At 36.1% G+C, this 21,202-nt stretch overlaps 1 protein-coding gene across 14 annotated transcripts in view; it reads right to left on the reverse strand.

The window, feature by feature from the left end:
• TTC29 (tetratricopeptide repeat domain 29) overlaps window positions 1-21,202 on the reverse strand; it is a 365,054-nt gene that overhangs the window by 85,241 nt on the left and 258,611 nt on the right. For all 14 annotated transcript variants that reach the window (XM_048942653.1, XM_048942642.1, XM_048942641.1 and 11 more), the window contains 2 exons: window positions 14,542-14,765; window positions 3,820-4,005 (listed from right to left, as the gene is read on the reverse strand). In XM_048942653.1, the coding sequence (XP_048798610.1) occupies window positions 3,820-4,005; window positions 14,542-14,765 (410 nt within the window). The remainder of the gene's footprint in view (window positions 1-3,819; window positions 4,006-14,541; window positions 14,766-21,202) is intronic.

Below are 21,202 nucleotides of genomic sequence, written 5' to 3' on the forward strand. Positions count from 1 at the left end.
TCTATGTACACTGAAATACACAAACACTTGCAGTGGCCTTGATGGCTGCTTTTAAAACAAGCACTCGTTCAGATGTCTGTTTTCATTACTTTTTTAAATATAGACACATTCCAATTTCGTTACAAACTATTTGAATAGCTCCCACAAGTACAAATACCTTGTTTCCTTTGGCTTGCATTTGTCACTCATGTAAATTATCCGAAACTTTTGAAAGCACGTATTGAAGTTCTGCATCATTTCATACATGATAGAGTAATCATTTAATACAAAACAGAGAACACTCAAATATTGTAATGATGAGTACTGGTAATACAAGATGCATGTGAATTAGCCATGATATTTATCAATACACTTACTCTGTGTTTCTTCTGTAAGACACAACAGTGAAAAACTGTAGTAAATGCAGTTTGTAATTAACTTAGCAGAATTTACACTAATATGGCAGAACTATCACAGTTGGGTCCTCAGACTATAATAATCTCATTCTCTGTTATGTGGAAAAAAAGAAACAGTTACAATGATTCTGCTTATTACTTCTAAAAACACATTCAAAACAGAGGAATATATATATATATACATAAAATTTATTTTGCCTGAGATTCTGCTACAGTGCCTATTTGAATGACAAATAATGCTGGATTTAATGAGACAAAACGTACGAATATGAATTGCCTCTTCAATGTGTATGAAGTGACATCATGATGTTTAATTGCTATATGAGAAAATGACTACTAACCAAAGTAATAAAACAATGAAATATCAGCTCCCTGAGGAAAGACAAACTGCGGGGTGAGTACAGCTGATTGAACAGTATCATAATGCGAACTCTTCTACAGCAGTCTCTCATTTTGGTAGCTCATAAACAGAGAGAACTTACTCTACAAATGCAGTTTTTTCAAGAACTAAAAATCTCATTCTGCAAAGAACAACCACTGAAATCAAATGTGCTCCAAAGACAGTTTTCCATTTGTATCTCTGTAGCAGATTACTCAGGTATTACTGTTTTTATATTTTTAAGCATATATGCATAGCTTCCTTTCACAAGTAATAAAAGCAGACATTCATGTGTTCATGCTTCTAGATATAAATATCCTGTACCAGTTCCCTTACCCAACTGGGCCAGACTAACATCTCATTCTTTTAAAATTTTCCTATTTTCACAACTGCAGTATTAATAAATACAGTTAAAATAGATATGATGAATTAAATCAGTTGAAAATATTGTGCAAATATTAGGAATCATTCACACAGATATACACACAAACAAGCATTCTCATAGACTTTCAATACTTACAAATATCTAAAGTACAGAAGCCACATCTATATATGTATACATAGACATTCCTGTATACATATATTCATGTGCACATACACCTCTACACGTATGTATCTGTTCTTGTATATATCCACATAGATAGCAGGCATCTCACTCAGTTCACAGTCAAATCAGATTACACCACTATAAATAACTGAAGAAAAAAAAGTCATATAATTTACAAGCAATATCTATTCGTTTTAATACAAAAAGCAACACGTTCAGAATTTTACTTCTAAACCATTAATACTCATGTAATTTTATTCAATCCTGTACAAACCCCAACTCAGCATCTGCTCTTACACTTTTTCAGCAGTCCAAACTTAAGATTTAATTTTTCACTCTTCAAAAATATGAAGTGCAAGGAAAACATCTGCTGTCTTTTTCTCTGGGATTCCTCAAAGCAGATTCTATGCCTACTCCATGCTTCTTCATTTTTTTTTCACCTGTCTCTAAGGAAATAAAATATTTGCAAAGGACAGACCCTACAGATTCACTGGAGCTTTACCCCACCCAGAGAAGAATGCAACTCGTTTTCTTCCTCCTTACCACTGTTAATACGAAGCCTCTCTTCCAGAAGTTTCTAATATTTTACAGCAGGAAAATGAAATTTCTCCTCCACTGAACATCTCAAAGCATACTGCATAACTTTACTTATTATGCTTTTGCAATGGAACTGAAGGCTTAAAGATATTTAAGTATTCAACAACTTTTGCTTAACACATAATAAAAGTAGGAAGTAGTGAAAAAAATGTTGGCAGTGTGTGCCAGTCACAATCACTATGATTCTTTAAAGATAGATGGGAATGTTTGCTTTTATGTTTCTTCTAAACATTTTGTTTTTCAGTAACTGAAGGACGGGATGATAAGGTAACCAATAAATCCAGCAACTTCAATCGTTTTATTCTATTGAGGATCAGATAACCTAATTAAGCATTTTTCACTCAAAATGAAAATGACTTGGTCATGACTGGCTGGGTTTTAAGCAAGTGTTATCTGCTGGGATGCCAGATTCCTGGAATAAAGCTGGAATGAATAATCAAACAGAGTATTCCCAAAATTTTAGGAAAAAAAAACCACCATGAAAATGTACAATAACTAAAACCAATACATGAAGAGTGAATGTCAACAGAGCAAACTTATATTTAAGTTAGTGAAGTTTTTCTCACTGCCATAACTTGCTTGTAAAACATTAAGGAAGCACAGTTCACCTGTAATTACTGTTATGTTAGGACAGATTGGTTGGGAAGTCCTATGTAAACATGAGTTATCACTAGTTAAGTGTCAGAATAAAACATCATACTCGGAAACACAAATATTCATACAATAGTAATAATATTTGTAAGAAAAGAAATGCTATTTTATCTGTTACTGGAGCATGAATTCAAATTTTAAAACTCAGTTGAGCTCTGGTTGTGGCAGGCAAAAAAAATATTACAGGTTCAAAAGAAAACAGTGCGAATGACACAAGGAAATACTGAGTAAGGTGGGATTTTTTAGCTTTAAGGGAAAATGGGGGGAACAAGTCATGTCAAAGGCTTTCCAACAACAACAAAGAGGTTGCAGTTCATGCTTCATGTCCAGGCTTTTGCTGGAAAATGAGGCTATTGTTCAAAATGTAGCCATTTTGTCAGGTTTTATTTTTATTTTTATTTTTATTTTTATTTTTCTATCAAGTTAATAGAATCGCCTTATTTTCACACAACATTTCAGTTTCTCTTAATCTATGTTTTTTTCCCTGAGAAAAGCCATTCTAGCTGAGAAGCCAACCACAAAAGGTAAAACTTATAAACAAGAACATAATGGCCATGTAACTCACATATTTGAATAAGTGGTCAGCAGTTCAGTACACTGAGGAACTAGAACTGGAACATTTTATTCAGCTACTTGGGGCTCACTCACTTATTTTACTCCCACAAAATGAGAAGATTTGATAGAAATGTAGGAAAATCTTTCTCATGTATATCCTGCTGTACACAACCAAAGCTGTCTGCCACGAAAGGTAATCTATTTTTAAAAAAGCATGTAAAATAAGGCAAACAGTTACATCAATTAATATCTAATATTATATATACACACACTATTTATAGGACAGAGACACATGGGGAAATGGAGTTTAAGGGGAACCAAACAACACTATGGCAATGATTTGTGGTTTGAAGCAGCATTATCGGTCTCCTGACAAAAGCTAGCAAAAAGCAACAAGGTTGAACAAAAAGAACCTTTGTGGAAAAAGAATGCTTCCTTTAAAGTTACATTTTGCTTTTCTACTGGCTGTAGATGGAAAGTTACCAAAGGAAACAGGTCTATGAATAATCATAGACTTTATTATCTTTGTATTTGCTGCTCCAGAAACTACAATTGCAAAAGCTTTGAAACTTCTTATAAATTACGGCTCCAAACAAATTTACACTGAGATTAAGTGCCCTGTAACAAAATATTGGTTACAAAATATGACCGTCTCAATGCTGATGCAATGTAGCATTATGACCACAGTGACTCACCTTGTTCCTCATTGATAAGGCCCATATATGCATGTGCTTGCGCTTGTCTTTTCCCACCATCAGTTTTTATTAGTTGAGCAGTGTTAAAGCATTGTTCATAAAAGTAATTCCTTAACTGTTTCTCCTCAGAGTCATCGAAGCAGTAGGCCACGTTAAGCTGGTTATCATAAACTTCCTCAGAGTTCCCTTTAAAAACAAATAATAGTGAAAATGCTAATTTTCATCAGCTTTCACAAATCTTACAGCAATAGCCATATAATGAAAATGAAGGGCTATTAATTTACCCAGAAGCCAAACACTATCAAGTTCTCCTACATATTCAAGGAAATGTAAGGAGAAAATGATAACCTACAAAATCAGGCATAAATGAAAACTTGATCTATATAAACTACAACAATTCGCTATTATTTTTGTGTACAAAACCAAAACTTCAATCAATAAAACACAAAGAGCCTCTATAAGACATCAACAGGTTGAAAGACAGAAGCAGAGCGAGCAAAAAACCTTACACATTCAGTCTCTACTGGAGAAGTATTTGAACCAGTGAGACCTCAAAGACACTGGGAGCTTCCAAAACAGATCTAAGGTAGCAACTTATGATGGAGACAAAGAACCAAAGAGAACACCCTGCAAGCACCACCATTAATTTTACATCATTGAAAACATTTAAAGTAACGCTAGTAAGAAATGCTTTCAGTTTTCCATCTACATTATTGTTTTTTAATACCTTAACACTCTTACATATTAAGGATCAACTGAAATTTTAACTTTCGGCATAAAAAGCCCACCAAGGTACTGAGCTCAGAACAAACCTGGGAAGCAGGGGGGCTTAAAGTCTTAGATCTCCTTTAGGATCTGAAGAAAAAACATATTCAGTTGGCACTTTGTACGTCTCATCAGCTAGCTAAATGAATACACACCATCCCTAATATTTATAGAAACACTGCAAATCCCAATTCTAAGTAGCATTACGAAATGCATTATTCACAATTCAAAATTACTGAATAAGATTGTCTATATAAATTGCCTCTGTCACAAGAGCACATTAAAAAAAGAACATGCACAAAAACACAGGAGGTTATTCAAAAACCCTATTAATTTGGATTAGAGATCTAAAACTCACCTAACTACTTGTCATATTGCTTCTCTCTAGGGGTGTTTGAAAAATATATTCCCTACACGATGATGAAGAACCTACGAGATAAAAAAGTGCACCAAGAATCTATAGATTTCGGAGGTAAATTTACCACTGGCAAAACTAAATTAATTTTATTTCCAAACTCTGCTTATGTTAGTTGAGAATACAAATAATTATGATTTCCTACTTTGTTTGTGGCTGTGAAATGAGAATAAGCCAAATAGCATGCTCTTAAAACAATTTTCATATAGTTGGGTAAAGAAGGAGTTAAGAACTGAAGTGCTGCAGCAGGTAAAAGAATGTTTGGATAAGCCAGATGTGTGAACAGAGCAGCTCTGCTTTCAGCAGTTCTGCAATTTCTAAGCTTTGCTCAACAAAAGAGGAAAAAGAGAAAAGAAAGGAAAAAAGCTCTCTTGCACATGATATGGAACAACATAGAAATCAACACAGAAAAAGGCACCTAATTTCAACACAGCTCTCACTCGAAGCTCAGATCTTTTCTAAGTATTTTATAACTGTGATACTGTATCAAAACACTTCGATAAAAGGATGCCATTAAATTTCCTTCCTTTCTTCCCTTCTTTCTTTCTTTCTTTTTTAATCTCTGAGAAGATTTGGGGAAAATCCAACTTCCAAACAGGACTAATTTCTCTCTATAAATTATGTCATTTATGAGTCACTAGCATTGTTTAGAATAAAAAGCAGCAATTACTCAAAAAAGTACTTTGCTTGCATCTCTAAACCACACATCTCCGCTCCAGTGTGTTCTATCTCAAAATTTTGAATTATACATATTCTTAGGGAAAGTAATATAAATCCCTCATTAGTCTGCCCAATACAACCAATTCAGATATAGCCACTGTTTATCTAGGCAGTATCAAGCAGATATGCTTGGCTATGATTTATTTCAGCCCAACTTAAACATCTGTTGCAGCATAAAAGAACACTTTTGAAGATTATCTCAAATGTAGAAAGCAGAGGTTCCCACCACGATTACAAGCAATGAATCAAATAACCACTCAAAAACAGAAATATGAAAACTAAATTTGTTCAATAACTGAATCTAAGGTAATAATACACATTAGGTGTTGTTTACAGCTGAGCGAACATGAACTTAGAAGTTAGCAGGTATACGCAAATAATTGCAACAGGGCAGTAAGAGGAAAGAGAATGGGATTGTCATTGGGAAAGAAGCTAACCACAGATTTGTTGCCTTTGAAATATTTGCTACAAAGTATCAAGGCACTAATGCTACAGGACATTATGCAGATCACTTCTGGTAGTGCCCTACAAATCTCAAGAGATGGTACCGACCTGAGGCGGGCTATTGCTACAGCCACGGCTTGATTGAATGAACTGTAAGGTGACCCTCCGATGACTATCCTGCTGGTGAATAACAATGAGAGGTGCACAGAGACAACCATTTCTCCGTAATAGTCCTGGACAGTGGCTGACCAGGTACGCTGGAGTCACAATAAAACAAACCCCAAAGATGGATGTTTAAAAGTCATATTCTCTTTGGGATTCAAAGTCTCTCTGACTTACAAATCAAGAAATCCATTGATATTATTCTGACAGAGGTATAGCCAGCATGTCAGACTCAGTGAAAGTGAACTTTCATCTCCTCCGGAGAAGAAAAATATTAGAATAGATAAACACAATCTTCTATAAAGTCTCCCATAGGTATTTCTGTCAATAAAGTTTTGACCTCTCTGATTTTTTACAGTAAATTCTCTGCATCTGTTAATAGAATACATGTGGAGAAATCTTTAAGTATCTTCCAATGATACATTAAAAAATTATATACACACATATATATAAAATACCACCTATCACAGAGAGAATGACACCACTGGAATACAATACCAAATGAATAGAAAGGTCTGAGATGTACACAACTGTGAAGCAGCTCCTACAAGAGAAATTCTTGTTTTAAAATGAGAAAAATAAAAGAAAGCATAGAGATAGAAGTTCAAATGCTGTTCCTAGTAATATTTCAAAAAGTACTTTTACTCCAAAACCAATGGAAGCTGAATTCAGATTTCCCAGAATATTTAGGATACAGGATTAAAATAATGCTGCAAAGATGAGCATAATGGCTACCCAAAATGGCAGCTAAGCAGAACAAACAGAACTCGATGGAGCAGATGACAGTGAAGCTTGATACTCTGTGGTTGAAATGGGACAGGGAACACATCTTATGTGCAATTATCCAATATAACGTGCGTTTTTTTTCAATGTCAAATTACCAAATTTAAGGCAGTAATATTTCATATGAATTCTGTTCACTTAAGCATTTGTTTGTGCTTTTTTTTCTTAGTTTTTAATAAACAAGAATTGCTATGTTATATTATAGTACTTATTTTGCACTTTCAAAAATGTTTTTGCAACAAAACATAAAATACAGAAAATTGGCTTATTTTGTTTTATTTGATCTGGACTTTTCAAAATATTTTACTTTCATCATCCTGTACAGTGGAAAAATGGTATGTACTTAAGGAAAGTATTTCTATCAAGTTTTACTGAGGTCTTTCTGCTAAACAGATTTAAGAAAATCCCTTCCATTTGAGTTTAAGCATAACACCCCATATGTTACGCACATATAGGGTTTCCTGCTCTGCATCAGAATCTCTTCATGTGCATCTCAACAGTCACACAGACTCTCTCCATGTTATGCTAAAGCCATAGGCCTTGGATCAGTCCACTGAGTAAAACATTGGTTTGTACTTGGACTGTCATCAGGAACATCTGGTAAGCAAAGGCATGCATGGAGCAGAGGGTAATTCAGGTTTGTGGCCTGCACACTGGTGTTCAGCTATTCATCAACTGAATAGTGCAAAGCTCAGGGACAGAGAGGCGGAGGCTGGGTATGCCAATCCCAACTGATTTAGGAGTTAAGTACTACCGCTGCCACGGCTGTATCATCTGCTTTTTGACGGAATGTAGTAAAAGAAAGCAAAAGAAGTACCAGAGCAAGTATTAGAGAGGAGATGAAAACAACATCCTGAAGAGATCCTGGCTTGGTATTTTCCGTGAAGAAAAAACACTGTTCTTGTTAACAGAAAACAAAACTTGCACTTCAGAACTTCACCTTTAAAATACAGGTATCAGAAAGAAATTTTTCAACATCTATCTCTGTCCAAATATTTTCTACTGAAGGGATTACCAGTCAGTCCTTTGTTCCTGCCAGGCAAAGGCCATGCAGAAACTTTTCAACAGCTGGTAACACTCATCTTCCAGTTCAGTTACTTGTTTTTAGTGAGTATGGCTGAATTATAGCTGACCACTCATCCTTGAAGACATATCAAGGAGTGCCTTAAGATCACTGGAGTCACTAGGAGTCATTTTTTATATCAGAATGAGATACCATTAGTACCGGAAGTTTCATTTTTCTCTTGCCTGAGAGATCAATACCGGGGACTCAGTAGCAAGAAGACAGCTGATGTCATGAAGAGTTCACATTCAGAAACATACAGGATGAAGGCTGTTGAGCCAATAAGGAGCATCAACAGGAAAAGAATGATGCTGCAGTCAGTTTATTTCTACCTCAATTCATACACAGCAAAGAATCAGTCCCATCTGCTTGCTAAGGACAACCACTTGCAGCTAGGAACCTTTTCCCAAAAAGCTTAGCCATAAGCTGCACTCACTGAGCTGATATACACAAATGCAAATGAAGAATCATAGAATCATAGAATCATAGAATCACTAAGGTTGGAAAAGACCTAAAAGATCACCCAGTCCAACCGTTCACCTATTCCCAATAGCTCCCACTAAACCATGTCCCTCAACACAACATTCAGTCTTTCCTTGAACACCCCCAGGGTCGGTGATTCCACCACCTCCCTGGGCAGTCCATTCCAGTGCCTGACCACCCTTTCTGAAAAGTAATACTTCCTAATGTCCAGCCTGAATCTCCCCTGCCGTAGCTTGAAGCCATTCCCTCTGGTCCTGTCACTAATGACACGAGAGAAGAGGCCGACCCCCAGCTCACTACAACCTCCCTTCAGGAAGTTATAGAGAGCAATAAGGTCTCCCCTGAGCCTCCTCTTCTCCAGGCTGAACATTCCCAGCTCCTTCAGCCTCTCCTCATATGGCCTGTGTTCCAGACCCCTCACCAGCTTTGTTGCCCTCCTTTGAACACGTTCCAGGGCCTCAATATCTTTTTTGCAGTGAGGGGCCCAAAACTGGACACAGTAAGAAAGTGCAATATGGAGTAGCACGGACACAATCAAATTATTAGGTAGCAGGGCAAACAGGGTGAACACCTTCCCTCCATCACTAAGTACACAAACAGAATATATTCAAAGTACAATCTATGCAAAGGTGCTAAGAAATTACCTGGATATACATTTGCCATATATGGATAAACTTCTCTAGTAACAGTAACACAAGGCAATTCAACTGGCCACTTGTGACACCAATGGAGGACTCCAAGCCAACAAATTAAGAACATACTACTTCAGTTAGAGGCAATGAGGCACAATTTAAAACACAGAAATGCAACTTCCGTTGAAGCCAGCTGCCTACATTTTGAGAAGTCTTGGCATCATTCCAGGGAAGAATCCTTTCACTTCTAAAAGTTAATAATAATAAATTATAGCTAGTCACTCCATTGTTCTCTAGCAACTACTACATCTTTTTTTTTCCTGTGAACAGCATAAAGTAGAGAAGAACAAGCCTGCTTCAGAAAACAAAAGCATTCCTTTGCCTGTTCCCTCAAAACCAAACAAAAATTAGCTCCTCCTAGAAAATATTGAATGAACTTTTGGTATGTTTACCTTTCCTTCTTTCTTTTTTTCTGTCCCCCACAACATAACATGGGCAATAAGGTTATCACATTTTTTTCTAGTCCAGCCTAAGGCATAAGTGAAATCTTATAGAAAAGTTTTTCCCTGTAAAATGCTAAATTCATTTTTCGACCTTCAGTACCTCAAACACAGAAAGATTTTCTAGTGTTAACGCACCAAATGTTCTCACCGAATGTGATTCATGCTTCTTCATGTAGTTTATAAAGTACCTTTTGCAATGAGAACAAATACTAATTCACGCTGACAAAAGTTTGCTCTGTACTGAAGTGAAGAAAAAAAAGCTAAGTTAGCACTTCCTTCTAATTCTTTGTCTCTGATATTCTCTAGAACAAGGGTCAGCAGCCTGTAGCACTTGCACAGATTTAGCATTTGGCATATCACAAAGGTTGCACAGGGTCTAAGAAAAGCAACAGCTCCTGGGTCATAATGCCAACTCTCCACCAGCTGCCCCAGTGATCAGCTAACAAGCTGTGTCTTGCCCCTTGGAAAGCATGTTCACTGAATATTAGCTCAATGCACTGGCTCTGACACAGGGAACAGAGTCACCTGCTACTGACTGACTCACTGCAGCTACTGAACAGCGTGACTTCCCCTGGTTTGGCTCCCCTGCTCCAGCAAAGTAAAGTCAGTGGCTGAGAGGTATTTTCCTTAAAGAATTCTTGAGTTGTACCTTGACTTGCGTTGTCTGGAAGGAGAATGCAACACAGGTAACCAACCACTCTAGCAAGCACTGATCACAGGGTCTTTGTGGTTTACATTACAGCACAGGTAAGGATTCAGTTTGGGTTCACATCTCCATTCAATAGGCAATTCAGATGTAATCCAAGGAACTGACCTCCCTCTGAAATACCAGATTGATTGATGCTTTATGGTACAATCTGCTGGTACTGCTGTTCTTCTTGTAGGCTCAGTGCTAACCAACTTACAAAACTAGAGCTATACAATAATTTGAGGAGATAATTCAAAGAACTGGCTTCACCCAATGAGCATATAGATCCAAAAACCAAATTAGCAATGCATTTTAAAACAACAAGGCAGACTGTAGCAACCAGGTAACAATTTAAAGAATCAGTTATACTCTCATGGTAAAATGCATGCAAAGAACACATAAAAGCTATTGTAAGTATTTTTGTCTGAGGAACAGCAACATCCATCATTATAATAAGCTGTTCTCCCAGGCATACATTAATCTGGGTGTTAAAAAATTCCAAAAGGTAAGCAAAGGACTTGGGTATTTTTCCTTTGTTACTACTTTTCCCTATGACCCACCCAAATGCACACAGATAAAGAGCCAAATTTTATCTGGGGTCTTAGACAAACCAAATGGACGCAAAATTAACCCTATTTAGCTGTGCCTATGCAGGGTATGGACATCGTTTGTTCTAAGGATGTCAGCAGCCAAAGATTTTCAGTCGGCAGTCCTCACTGTCAGTCTGGAATGGGACTGTGGTTTCCAACACTTCCTCTTGCTAACACACAGAGCAGTACTGAATGGGTGCTAGGGAGCTCTGTCTCTTCAAAGGGATTGCAACATCAATACCAAGGACAATTATACCTTTCGGTGAAATTAGTCTGGCAACAGGGCACTCAATTCAACAGCCTCAAGATATATATTTTTCTTATTGAAAAAGGCAACATTTATCAAGGTATACAACATTATCATATTATACAACTAATGCCAAGCTATGTAGACTACTTTGGCATATATCCTGAGTTCTTTAAAACATCCTAAAAGTATACTTATTTACACTTATTTAAACAGGTATATCATTTTTTAATTTTTAAGCTACTGATATGAAAACTACTAGAAAGAAAGACTAGTGCATGATAATGAAGGAAGTTCAAAGAATAATTGGAAACAACTGTATTCTGATGTCCAAAACATTTACATTGCTTGCATCAAGGAAGACCAAAGAAGAATGCAGTCAACAAGTATCACCAATATTTCTGCCAAATATTTTCCTTTTTTTTTTCTTTTTTAAAATAATGCTGTACTTAAGGCAGAATAACCATCAGCTTTTTGACTTTTTTTTTTTTTTTTTTTTTTTTTTTGAGAAGATGCAGGGATTACTGTTAGGTTTTTATTTTTAAATACTTGGAAAGTATTCAAATGCAATGGCAATGAGATAAAGTTAGAAAAACAAATTTTGCAAGCAGTATAATACCAGCCTAAAAGAAAGGACTGCTGTATGATTCGAAGTTCCATTGAAATGTTCCATTAGAAACAAGAACTGAGAGAATGCTCAATGGTATATTTGAAGGTAAATAGTTTGTATAAAAAAACACTGGTAAACAATCGCGATTTTCAAATGTAGAAGTAATTAAATTAATTGCTCTTTGATATTAGCCTCCACATCATAATGGGCTGCTTTGATTAATTCTTCCAAGCAAACAATTTACTTGCAACATCGTAGCATCAATAATTGCAATCAGTCAGGAAAAGAAAACATAAACATATTCCACCAATAAGTATGTAAAGTGGATGAATGAACGCCTAACTTTCTGTCTGCACTTTGCTAAGAGCTCTAAAATGCTGAACTTGGGGGCAGCAGATCTAATTGAAATTCACACTGAGACAGCTACACTCTGAGGCACCAAAATATCAGGTGAAAAAACTAAAGAACAAATGGGAAAACTTTTAACTAAGATAAGCTATGTTTCATTTTTGTTTTGCCACTTCCACTTCAAAAACAATCCTCCCGTGAGGTTTAAATTAATCAAAAAATAACAAGTCACAAAGTTTTTTGTCATACTTGCTGTTCTTTTTCACCACAACTGTAGCTTGGGATGCTGTATCTGAGACAGGTAAATTTTCAGCATAATGTTACTGCGGAAGTCTCACACCTCACTGCCACAAATATTACTTAAAGCATTTTAAGCCATATTTGGCTTGAATTGTGGTGGCTGAGGAGCAAACACAGGTCAGCTGCTGGTGCAACTGCTACACTGCAGTAAATTCCAGCTGAAGGATGAACTGAACTGTGGTACAGTTTTAAAATGTTTTCAGCTGAAGTTGTCATAAGATCATAAGCCAGAGCTCCGAGCAATTTGATTAGAATCAGAGAGAAACTGGATTAGTGGAACTCCGGAATTAGTATTTGATGAGCTGTGTAATTCATACGTTATATTTGCAGCACTATTAGCTGTAACATCTGCAGTATGAATCAACATCCATCCCCTCATGTGCCATAGCTCTGGCCTCACATGAAATGCAGATTTGTGCCAAGGTATATACTGAAAAAAATCAGAACTCTCACCATTCCACAATCAAATAATTCATTAATGATTTGCTGCTTAAACATTTGTCGGGTCCGCTGGCAGATTCTCATTACTTAGCCTTCATTTTAACCAACTCCAACAGGTAAAATTTGGAGATACTCCCTTCTAGAGGCAAGACTCCATCAGTCAGTCAATTGGCAGCATCCCGTCTCTCATGGAACCCAGCACGCAATGAATGCCAAGTTCACTGAGAGAAAGGCCTCTGCCTTTCACTGGGCAGAACCTGAATTTACTTCTCTGGGAGGATACTTGCCAAATCTATTGGCATGTACCAGTTAGCAACACTAGAGAAAATCTTGCACAGAAGGAAAGCAAAGTATTCTCCCCTCAAGCAGCTTCAGGAAGCATGCTCATCCAGATATTCCATACCGACTACTTTTGAACACTAGCACAAAGGCAGAATGCTTATGTGTATCAAGCTAGTCTCAGTGTAAAATGTCTCTTTCATACTCCTACAAACTACAGAGGTGCCTGTTCAGGCTTTAATCATACTCAGAAAAATCTGAAGATACTTTTCCATTATGGACTGGTTAGATTTCGTGCCTAGGATTACAGCCAATTAAATAAATACATATTTTGGCTTTAAAGTAAACATAAACATTTTAAATGAACAGGGTTTTTTTGTTTGTTTGTTTGTTTTTTAGTGCTGAAAGTTTTTGTTACTGCTGTTCCCTTTTAAAACGAAGCGTTCAAAGTTTCAGTAAGAAAGCTTGAGTCTCAAACGCTCAAGCTTTATTTTAGATTTTTCTCTCTGTAATGATGAAAACACTACTTGAAACAAGCAATATATGATGAAATCAGCTCTGCTGTGAGACAGGATTGTAGTTTCACCTGCTTCCTTCCCTACAATTATTCCAAAGGAGAAAGACAAAGTAAGTTATATCACTATTTACAGTCAAACAAAATGATAAAGAAGAGTGCTTAGTAAACAGTAGGCAATAGAGAAAATACAGTAATTTGGAGTTACGTCTTCACTAATATCTAGTAATTCACAGGTGACATGTTACAGCTACGTGATGTATTTTATTTGACACGTTCACAGTCTTTTTAAGGTCAGTCACAAATCCAAACAGTTAGCAGACAGATTATTTAATAAAATCAAATTTATACAACTATTACTGTGAGGAGCAGCGTTTCACCTATTAATTTTTTTTCTAATACAAAACCGGCTAGTCAAATCAACACAGAAAGAAAAACAATAAATAATGAAGTTACGAGAAAATGTTTGAGATGTTATCAAAGCTATAAATACACAAAACATTTCTAATGATATTATAATGCACTCCACACGTTGTCGCTTTTTTTTCCCCCCCCTCTCCCGATATCTGCAGCTCCTAATCATTTATTCTATAAATACAGCTTAGTCGACTAAGGCTGAAATGTGCTAAGATGCAGTAACGTTTCAAATTCATACATGAAACAATTTGGAAGCTTCCCCCAGGCATTCGCGGCTGCGGCTCCCGCTGCTCTGCTACCCACAATCCCCCCATTTACCTGCTCGCTGGGCTGCCTCAGCCCTGGTCAGGAAGTGGTAAAGCTGATCCAGCTTATCAGGCTGCTCCTCCAGGGACTGCCGCTGCCATATGGCTGACCCAGGCCCTGCAGCCTCCCTCAAGGCATTCCACTTCTGTATCAGAGTGAAGAGCTCGGAGAAGGACTTGTGATAACCCTGTCGCAGCATGTCTATGCAGATGTTCTCCTTGTATGAATTCCTGTTACTGGGAATAAGAAAGACGGATTTTAAGCCTTTAAACCCATATTCTCTTCTCCACCTTACCAAATAAGTACAGATACAGCTTTCAAGACCAGACCTCTGCAGATCACCAGCAGGGAACGTTTTTTTCTTTCCTCTTGTCAAAAAGCATTCTGCCAAAACACAATTACAAATATCCCCCTCTCGGGAAGTGAACTTGGTATTAAATAAATACCCAAATATACTTTGCAAACATGCTCAAAATGTACTGGTATCCTTCAGCTGGTACTGGTAAAAAAAAAAAATTAAAAAAAAAAAATTAAAAAAATGCTGACTGATGGGAAAAATACATGTTTTCATTAGTTTATGAAAACACAATAAACTCTTAGTTTGCTTTGAAACAGCGCACAGGGAAAAATGTAGCAGATTCCACACGTTAAAAAGAAAAAAAAAAAGTGTATGTTAAATAGTTTTGCTGTAGGATATAATGCCTTGGTTTAAAATGTCAAACAAATGCTATGCCAGAAACATAATCATTAGATATTATTTTTCTTTTTAGCATAGAATATCGGCTGGGACTGGTTTACTCCCTAATTTTAAAATCAAAGGATGCAATGATGAATTTATATCCAAGTTATCCCATTCATAAATTCTGATAAAATATACATATCAAAAAATTGCATAATGAAATAGTCTCAAGAGGTAATACGTCCTTTTAGGTATTATTTATGGAAATAATCCAAACATTTCTTTTATGTGGCATGAAACAATTATTGTGTCCCATCCTGGAGAAAGCTATGAGTCCAATGGGACCACCTGCATCACTGAAGTACAGATCTAAATGTCTGCAGAAGTAGGTCTCCAGTTTGAGAAAACAAATCCTTGTCCCAGTGAAATGACAGGGGCCTAGATATGGTAATTTTATTTTGCAGATTCCATTCAAGTTTTCAATATGTTTCCAAAATTGTCTTTTTAGATGAGATTCTATTTAAGTACAAATTCTCAGCGGCTATAAAATAAATATGGAATTTTGAAAACTGAGATTTACACAGTATGCAAGAAATTCAGATGATCTCACACTGAACAATACCCCAATGAGACCAATTGTCCTAGCCTACAAAGAGCTACTGTAGCTTTTAAAAATGGAATTCATATAAAAATGTCTTAACTAGATATCAATAAAGGAAACAGTAACATGAGGCATGATAAGTAAATACTATGCATTATTTCATGTTCAGTACCATTAAAAGAAATCTATTAATTACTATGTAGATTCACATTAATCCAGCATATGTATTTCTTACACTCCTGTAGCAGAACTCAAAACAAAAACATTACACAACTCTAAAAGATACGTGAGGACTTAAACTACAGTTCTCAGTTCTGAATTTGTTTGTGTGTATGTTTTGTTAAGATTGAAAACACATACTATTCATACATATAAAAGAAAACACATAACTGTTCCTTACCAGACAACATTTGCAACATTTATCTTCAAAAACTGAGAAGAGAAATATCTAAACATTTATACTTCTGTGGACCAAAATATTTCTGGTACATCCCATGTTCACAGTATGCAGCCTCAAAATACTGTGTAGTTGTTATATTCATATGGTGCAATTTATTTTTTACTTTTTATATATAAGATTTATTCTTTTTTAAATTTCTATTTAACCATTTATAGAAATGAAGACGACTTTTAAGCAAAAAATTTCCACCACCTTTCAAAGGATGAGAACCGAATCTTCCAGTAATAGGATTTCACAACAATGGAATAAAGACCGTATACAGACCTGCACATCTGTATTTATCTACCTACTGTGGTCTGTACATTACATATGTGTACATGTCTTAGATGATTGTATGTGCTAGAAGTAAAGAAGTAATTAGCTGCTTAAACATATTAATAAATTATTATTCATATATATAAAATAAATATATTAATGTATTAATATGCATTCATATATTAAAAACATACATATAAATAATAAATAAAATATTGGTCTGCTCATTTTTAGCTCTTAATACCCAGTACCAATATTTTGAATCAACAGAAAATCTGTGCATTTTACCTGATATCAAAGCACATTTTCTGTAAAAGACAGTGTTATCATCAAATGAATAGAAGAAAACAAACAAACAAAAATGCTGGAATATAAGTCTGTCCTAAAAATTAGTTTTACTATTCTTTGAATACAAGCCCGTGCCAATTAATAAAGAGATTCAGATAGTAGTTAAGATGCCAAATGTATGGAATGCATTTATTCTTAGATAATGAGGACTGGATTAGCAACATACAAGCAATGAGACTATCTACTACTTTATAACCACCCAGATTTTGGAGGCACAACGATGTAAGCTGTCTCCCAAAGTTACAGAATCATAGAATTGCTCAGGTTGGAAAAGACCTTAAAGATTATCAAGTCCAATAACAACCTGACCATGCCACCTCTAATAACCCAGCACTAAATCTTGTCCCTGAGCACCACATCCAAACAGTTTTTAAACACATCCAGGGATGGTGACTCAACCACCTCCCTGGGGAGCCCATTCCGGTGCTTAACAACCCTTTCAGTAAAGGAGTGTTTCCTGATATCCAAAAAGCAAAATACTAGATTTGTTTCCTTTAAGAAGTTTAGGACATAAGATGTGACTGATAATACAGAAAGTATAGAGAAAGGGCAGAAATGAATGATATGGGGATGAATGTTACGGGTGAAACCTCCTAAATGAGAGTTTGGCACAGTAACCAATTCTGAATTTGTTTCAGTTCTCTCAGTGATTCCAGACAAAAATCCTCTCCAGAAAGCAGCGCTTTTAGCCAGAGTGGTGCAGGTGACAGAAGCAAAGGTCAAGAAGAACTTTTCGTGGTACCTTGAAATAAACCCTGCATTGTCAATAATCAACATGCTTTTCATATCTTTCCCTATAATATCACACAGCACGTGAAGTGAGATACATTGCTGCAGATAACTTTATTCTTGATATCAATATAAAAAAGATACCTAATTAGATGTCCATGATTTATTTTATAAAGTCCAGCTGTTAGCTTTACGTTTGCTCTGCATTAATAAACCAGGTTACGCTAAACCTTTTGGTTTTCTATTTTTTACACTAATTACGATATATTAAGAAATAGAGAAGTTTACTTTATCGCACCCACCCGATTTTAGGCTTCTTTCGAACAATTATGTTACTCGGAGAAGGAAAATGAAAGACGACTGCCCTTTTATTTGGCTGAAGCGGAGACGTTCAAGAGGTTTAATGGTCTCTGGGGGCATCTACTGGAAATGTGGAAAACTGCAGTCACGACGCGTTAATCACGCCGCTGTCAAAGCGACGAGGCACGGCCGCAGAACAAAGGGAAGAGCCGCCCCGCGAGCAGCCGGAGCAGCGACTTTATGTTTAAAGCTGAGAGCAATGGTTCTGTTTCTCATCTAAATCACACACATTTCTTTTTTTCCTGAATCCATTTCGATCGACAGATGATACTTAACACACAGACGATGCTGGGAACCCACTGCTCACCTGCCCACACGCTGGTCTCCGTTGGTGCTATCAGATGTTTATTTATGCAGGTCGGGTCACACAGTGACGTGAGGTCCGCTTAGCGATCTGGTTGGGTACTTTACATTTGGCATACGTGCAGTTACTGTGATGCAGTATTTTATAGCTACTTAGATAATTTTCTTTTATGGACTTCTTTTATTTTTGTTGTTGCTATTCTAAAACTATCTGAAGCCACCCTGAGGAAACTGATTTGAGCACAGAAGCCTTACTTTAATCTGTACTTGCTTATGCAAAAATCAGAAACGCCCATGTTCACTGGAGCTGATGAAACAACACTGCTGCTGCAATCTCAGGCATCTGCTGGTACCGTACTGTTACAGGACTCTTAAGTAATGCTTGGAGACTGGGAGTGCCATCCCTTAACTGCTAGTCCTATGGCATTCTGCCCTTCACAGAGAGAAAAGGAGACAGAAATTAAGAGGCCACGAGACAGGTGCTGGTAATAATCAGAACACTCAACATGTCATGTCACAACAGAATTTGTTACCATGAGCTTACATCTCCAGGCCTCCCGCCTGGAGTGGTCAATGGGAGACATGCAAAATGGATACAGAAGGCTACGGTTGGGTCACCATCCCTGGATGTGTTTAAAAACTGTTTGGATGTGGTGCTCAGGGACATGACATAGCGGAGGGTTGTTAGAGTTAGGGTAGCACGGTCAGGTTGTGATTGGTCTTGATAATCTTTAAGGTCTTTTCCAACCTGAGCAATTCTATGAGTCTACTTTTTTTTAAACAAGGTTTGTTTCTTTAAATTTGCTAGGATTTAACAAGTACTGTAGGTTCATGTCAGATGCTGAGTACAGTACAAGTATACTGTAACAATTTCATTTTCTAAAGCAGAAAATGGGATAGATTAAACAATGAGAGTATGTAAAACTGAAAAGCATTAACAGTTTCAAATAATTACTACACCAATGATTGTAACGTTTAGAAACTGTATTCAAAGACATTTCATTAACTTGTTTTTTTTTTTTGTGAGCCAAGCCCTCAGTGCTTAACAAACTTTCCCCACACACTGCTAACGATACAGAGCTGTTTAACTGAAACAGGGCACAATCCTCTTTAATCCTAGTTTAAGGACTGCCTGCTTAAATACTTTTAATGAAATATGGTAATCTCATTTAAGAAAAATATGAAAGTACGATAAATGCTGTTAAGTAGTAATAGAGAGTAACATGAGCATTTTTGATTATTAAATCTGAGAAATACATGATATTGGGGTCAGGTGCACGTTTTTAATTCCCAAACTATGAAGACAAAATAGCTGATGTCCTACAATTAAAAGCAACAAATTAAACAAGTGTTATAAGCAGAGGTCCCTACTCTGATGAGTAAATAAGAAACATACCATGACAAATTATGCATACCAGGATAGAGACTATTTTCTTGGAACTGACTTATGCAAAAATTCCAGTATATAAATGTTTTTTCAACAGGATAAGGTTTATGGAGGTATGTATTCACAACTGTTAATGGAAAGCAGAAAATGAAGTGTATAAAAAAAATAAAGTACATAGCCACTCTGTACCTTATATACATATAAGCGTAATAACTTTCAGCACATGTAGTGCAGTATTTTTCATCTGTTGGCTCACAGTCTGACTGCTGTCAAACTACACTTTAAACTAAGTCATGCAATCAAAAGTGGATGCATAACCTGTCAGTAAGATCCTGCAAAGAACACAGATTGGACTCGCTTCCTTTTGTTCAAAGCTACGCTGCCACTTTAATACTACACAAAATGAAAAATTAATCAATTATAAACATCAAAGGATGACACAGAAGAAGTATTTTAAAATGAATGTAAGTACTGTAATAATTAAGAATTCTAATTAGCACAGAAAATGGAAATACAAATTTAGCCCTGAAATTTTGGGACATCGTGTTCCTAAACATAAATGCAGTGAAAGCAACTAAAAGAAATAAAGCATCACCCTCATCAAAATATTTTTCATACAACAGCATACACACCTGTAATCATTAGCTTTCATTTAAAACGTAATTAAAAAAAAGCACATTATACTCATTAATCTCTCTGCTTATCTTTCTAAATTAATTATGTTTGTTAACAAAAAGTAATTCCAACCATATTTTATGGACTGTTATTTATCAAAGTGAAGTATTTCTTAACTTTCCCTTTTATTCCAGAGATGATCTAAGGGACAGAAAGCCAGGAACTTCTGCAGATTTCTTTCGTAGTGTGTAAAATTACCTTAGAAAGAGATAATGATAACTATTTTCTTGCTAGAGCGGATGCACTGAATTATCATAAAGTGGTATACAAGGCTACTCATTTATTATCATACTACTGCTATCAACAATTCCCAGAGCATTTTTGCATTTGCTTACGATAACCCACTCAAGCATCCATCAGAACATACTTGGTAATCTAAAGACAAATAAATAAAGATGAAGAAAGAGGGAAAGAAAATGAAGGATTTTAGAAATTCAGAACGATTCACTGAGAGAATTATTAGGAAGTCATCTCTGCACCAAGGCAAATGAGACTGACTTTCATTATTTCAAATTCTTTGTATGTTAGAGATGCCTTTCCACCTTTGTGGAATGCTTTAAAAATAGACATCAGTTGTGTATAGTTTGTACACTACCTTCACTACTAAATATTGTTGAACTATGGAGAAATGAAAGCACCAGAAAACCGTGAGACCAAACTTAGTAAAAACAACAAGTTACATAAAAAAGAAATACTTCAGCTCACTGTGTTCTTCTTTATTAAAGTATGTCATGTATTTTATCTTTGCAAGAGTTTGATGAGTTTTTGCAAGTAAAATTCTGTTTCCTCTATACTTGCTAATAGTCATGAGAATCTGTAGTTTGCACCTTCCCATTAAAAATGTATTGTATTTTTTGAAATTATTCACCCCGCCTT

The sequence above is a fragment of the Lagopus muta genome, chromosome 4, assembly GCF_023343835.1.
Source record: "Lagopus muta isolate bLagMut1 chromosome 4, bLagMut1 primary, whole genome shotgun sequence".
NCBI lineage: Eukaryota > Metazoa > Chordata > Aves > Galliformes > Phasianidae > Lagopus > Lagopus muta.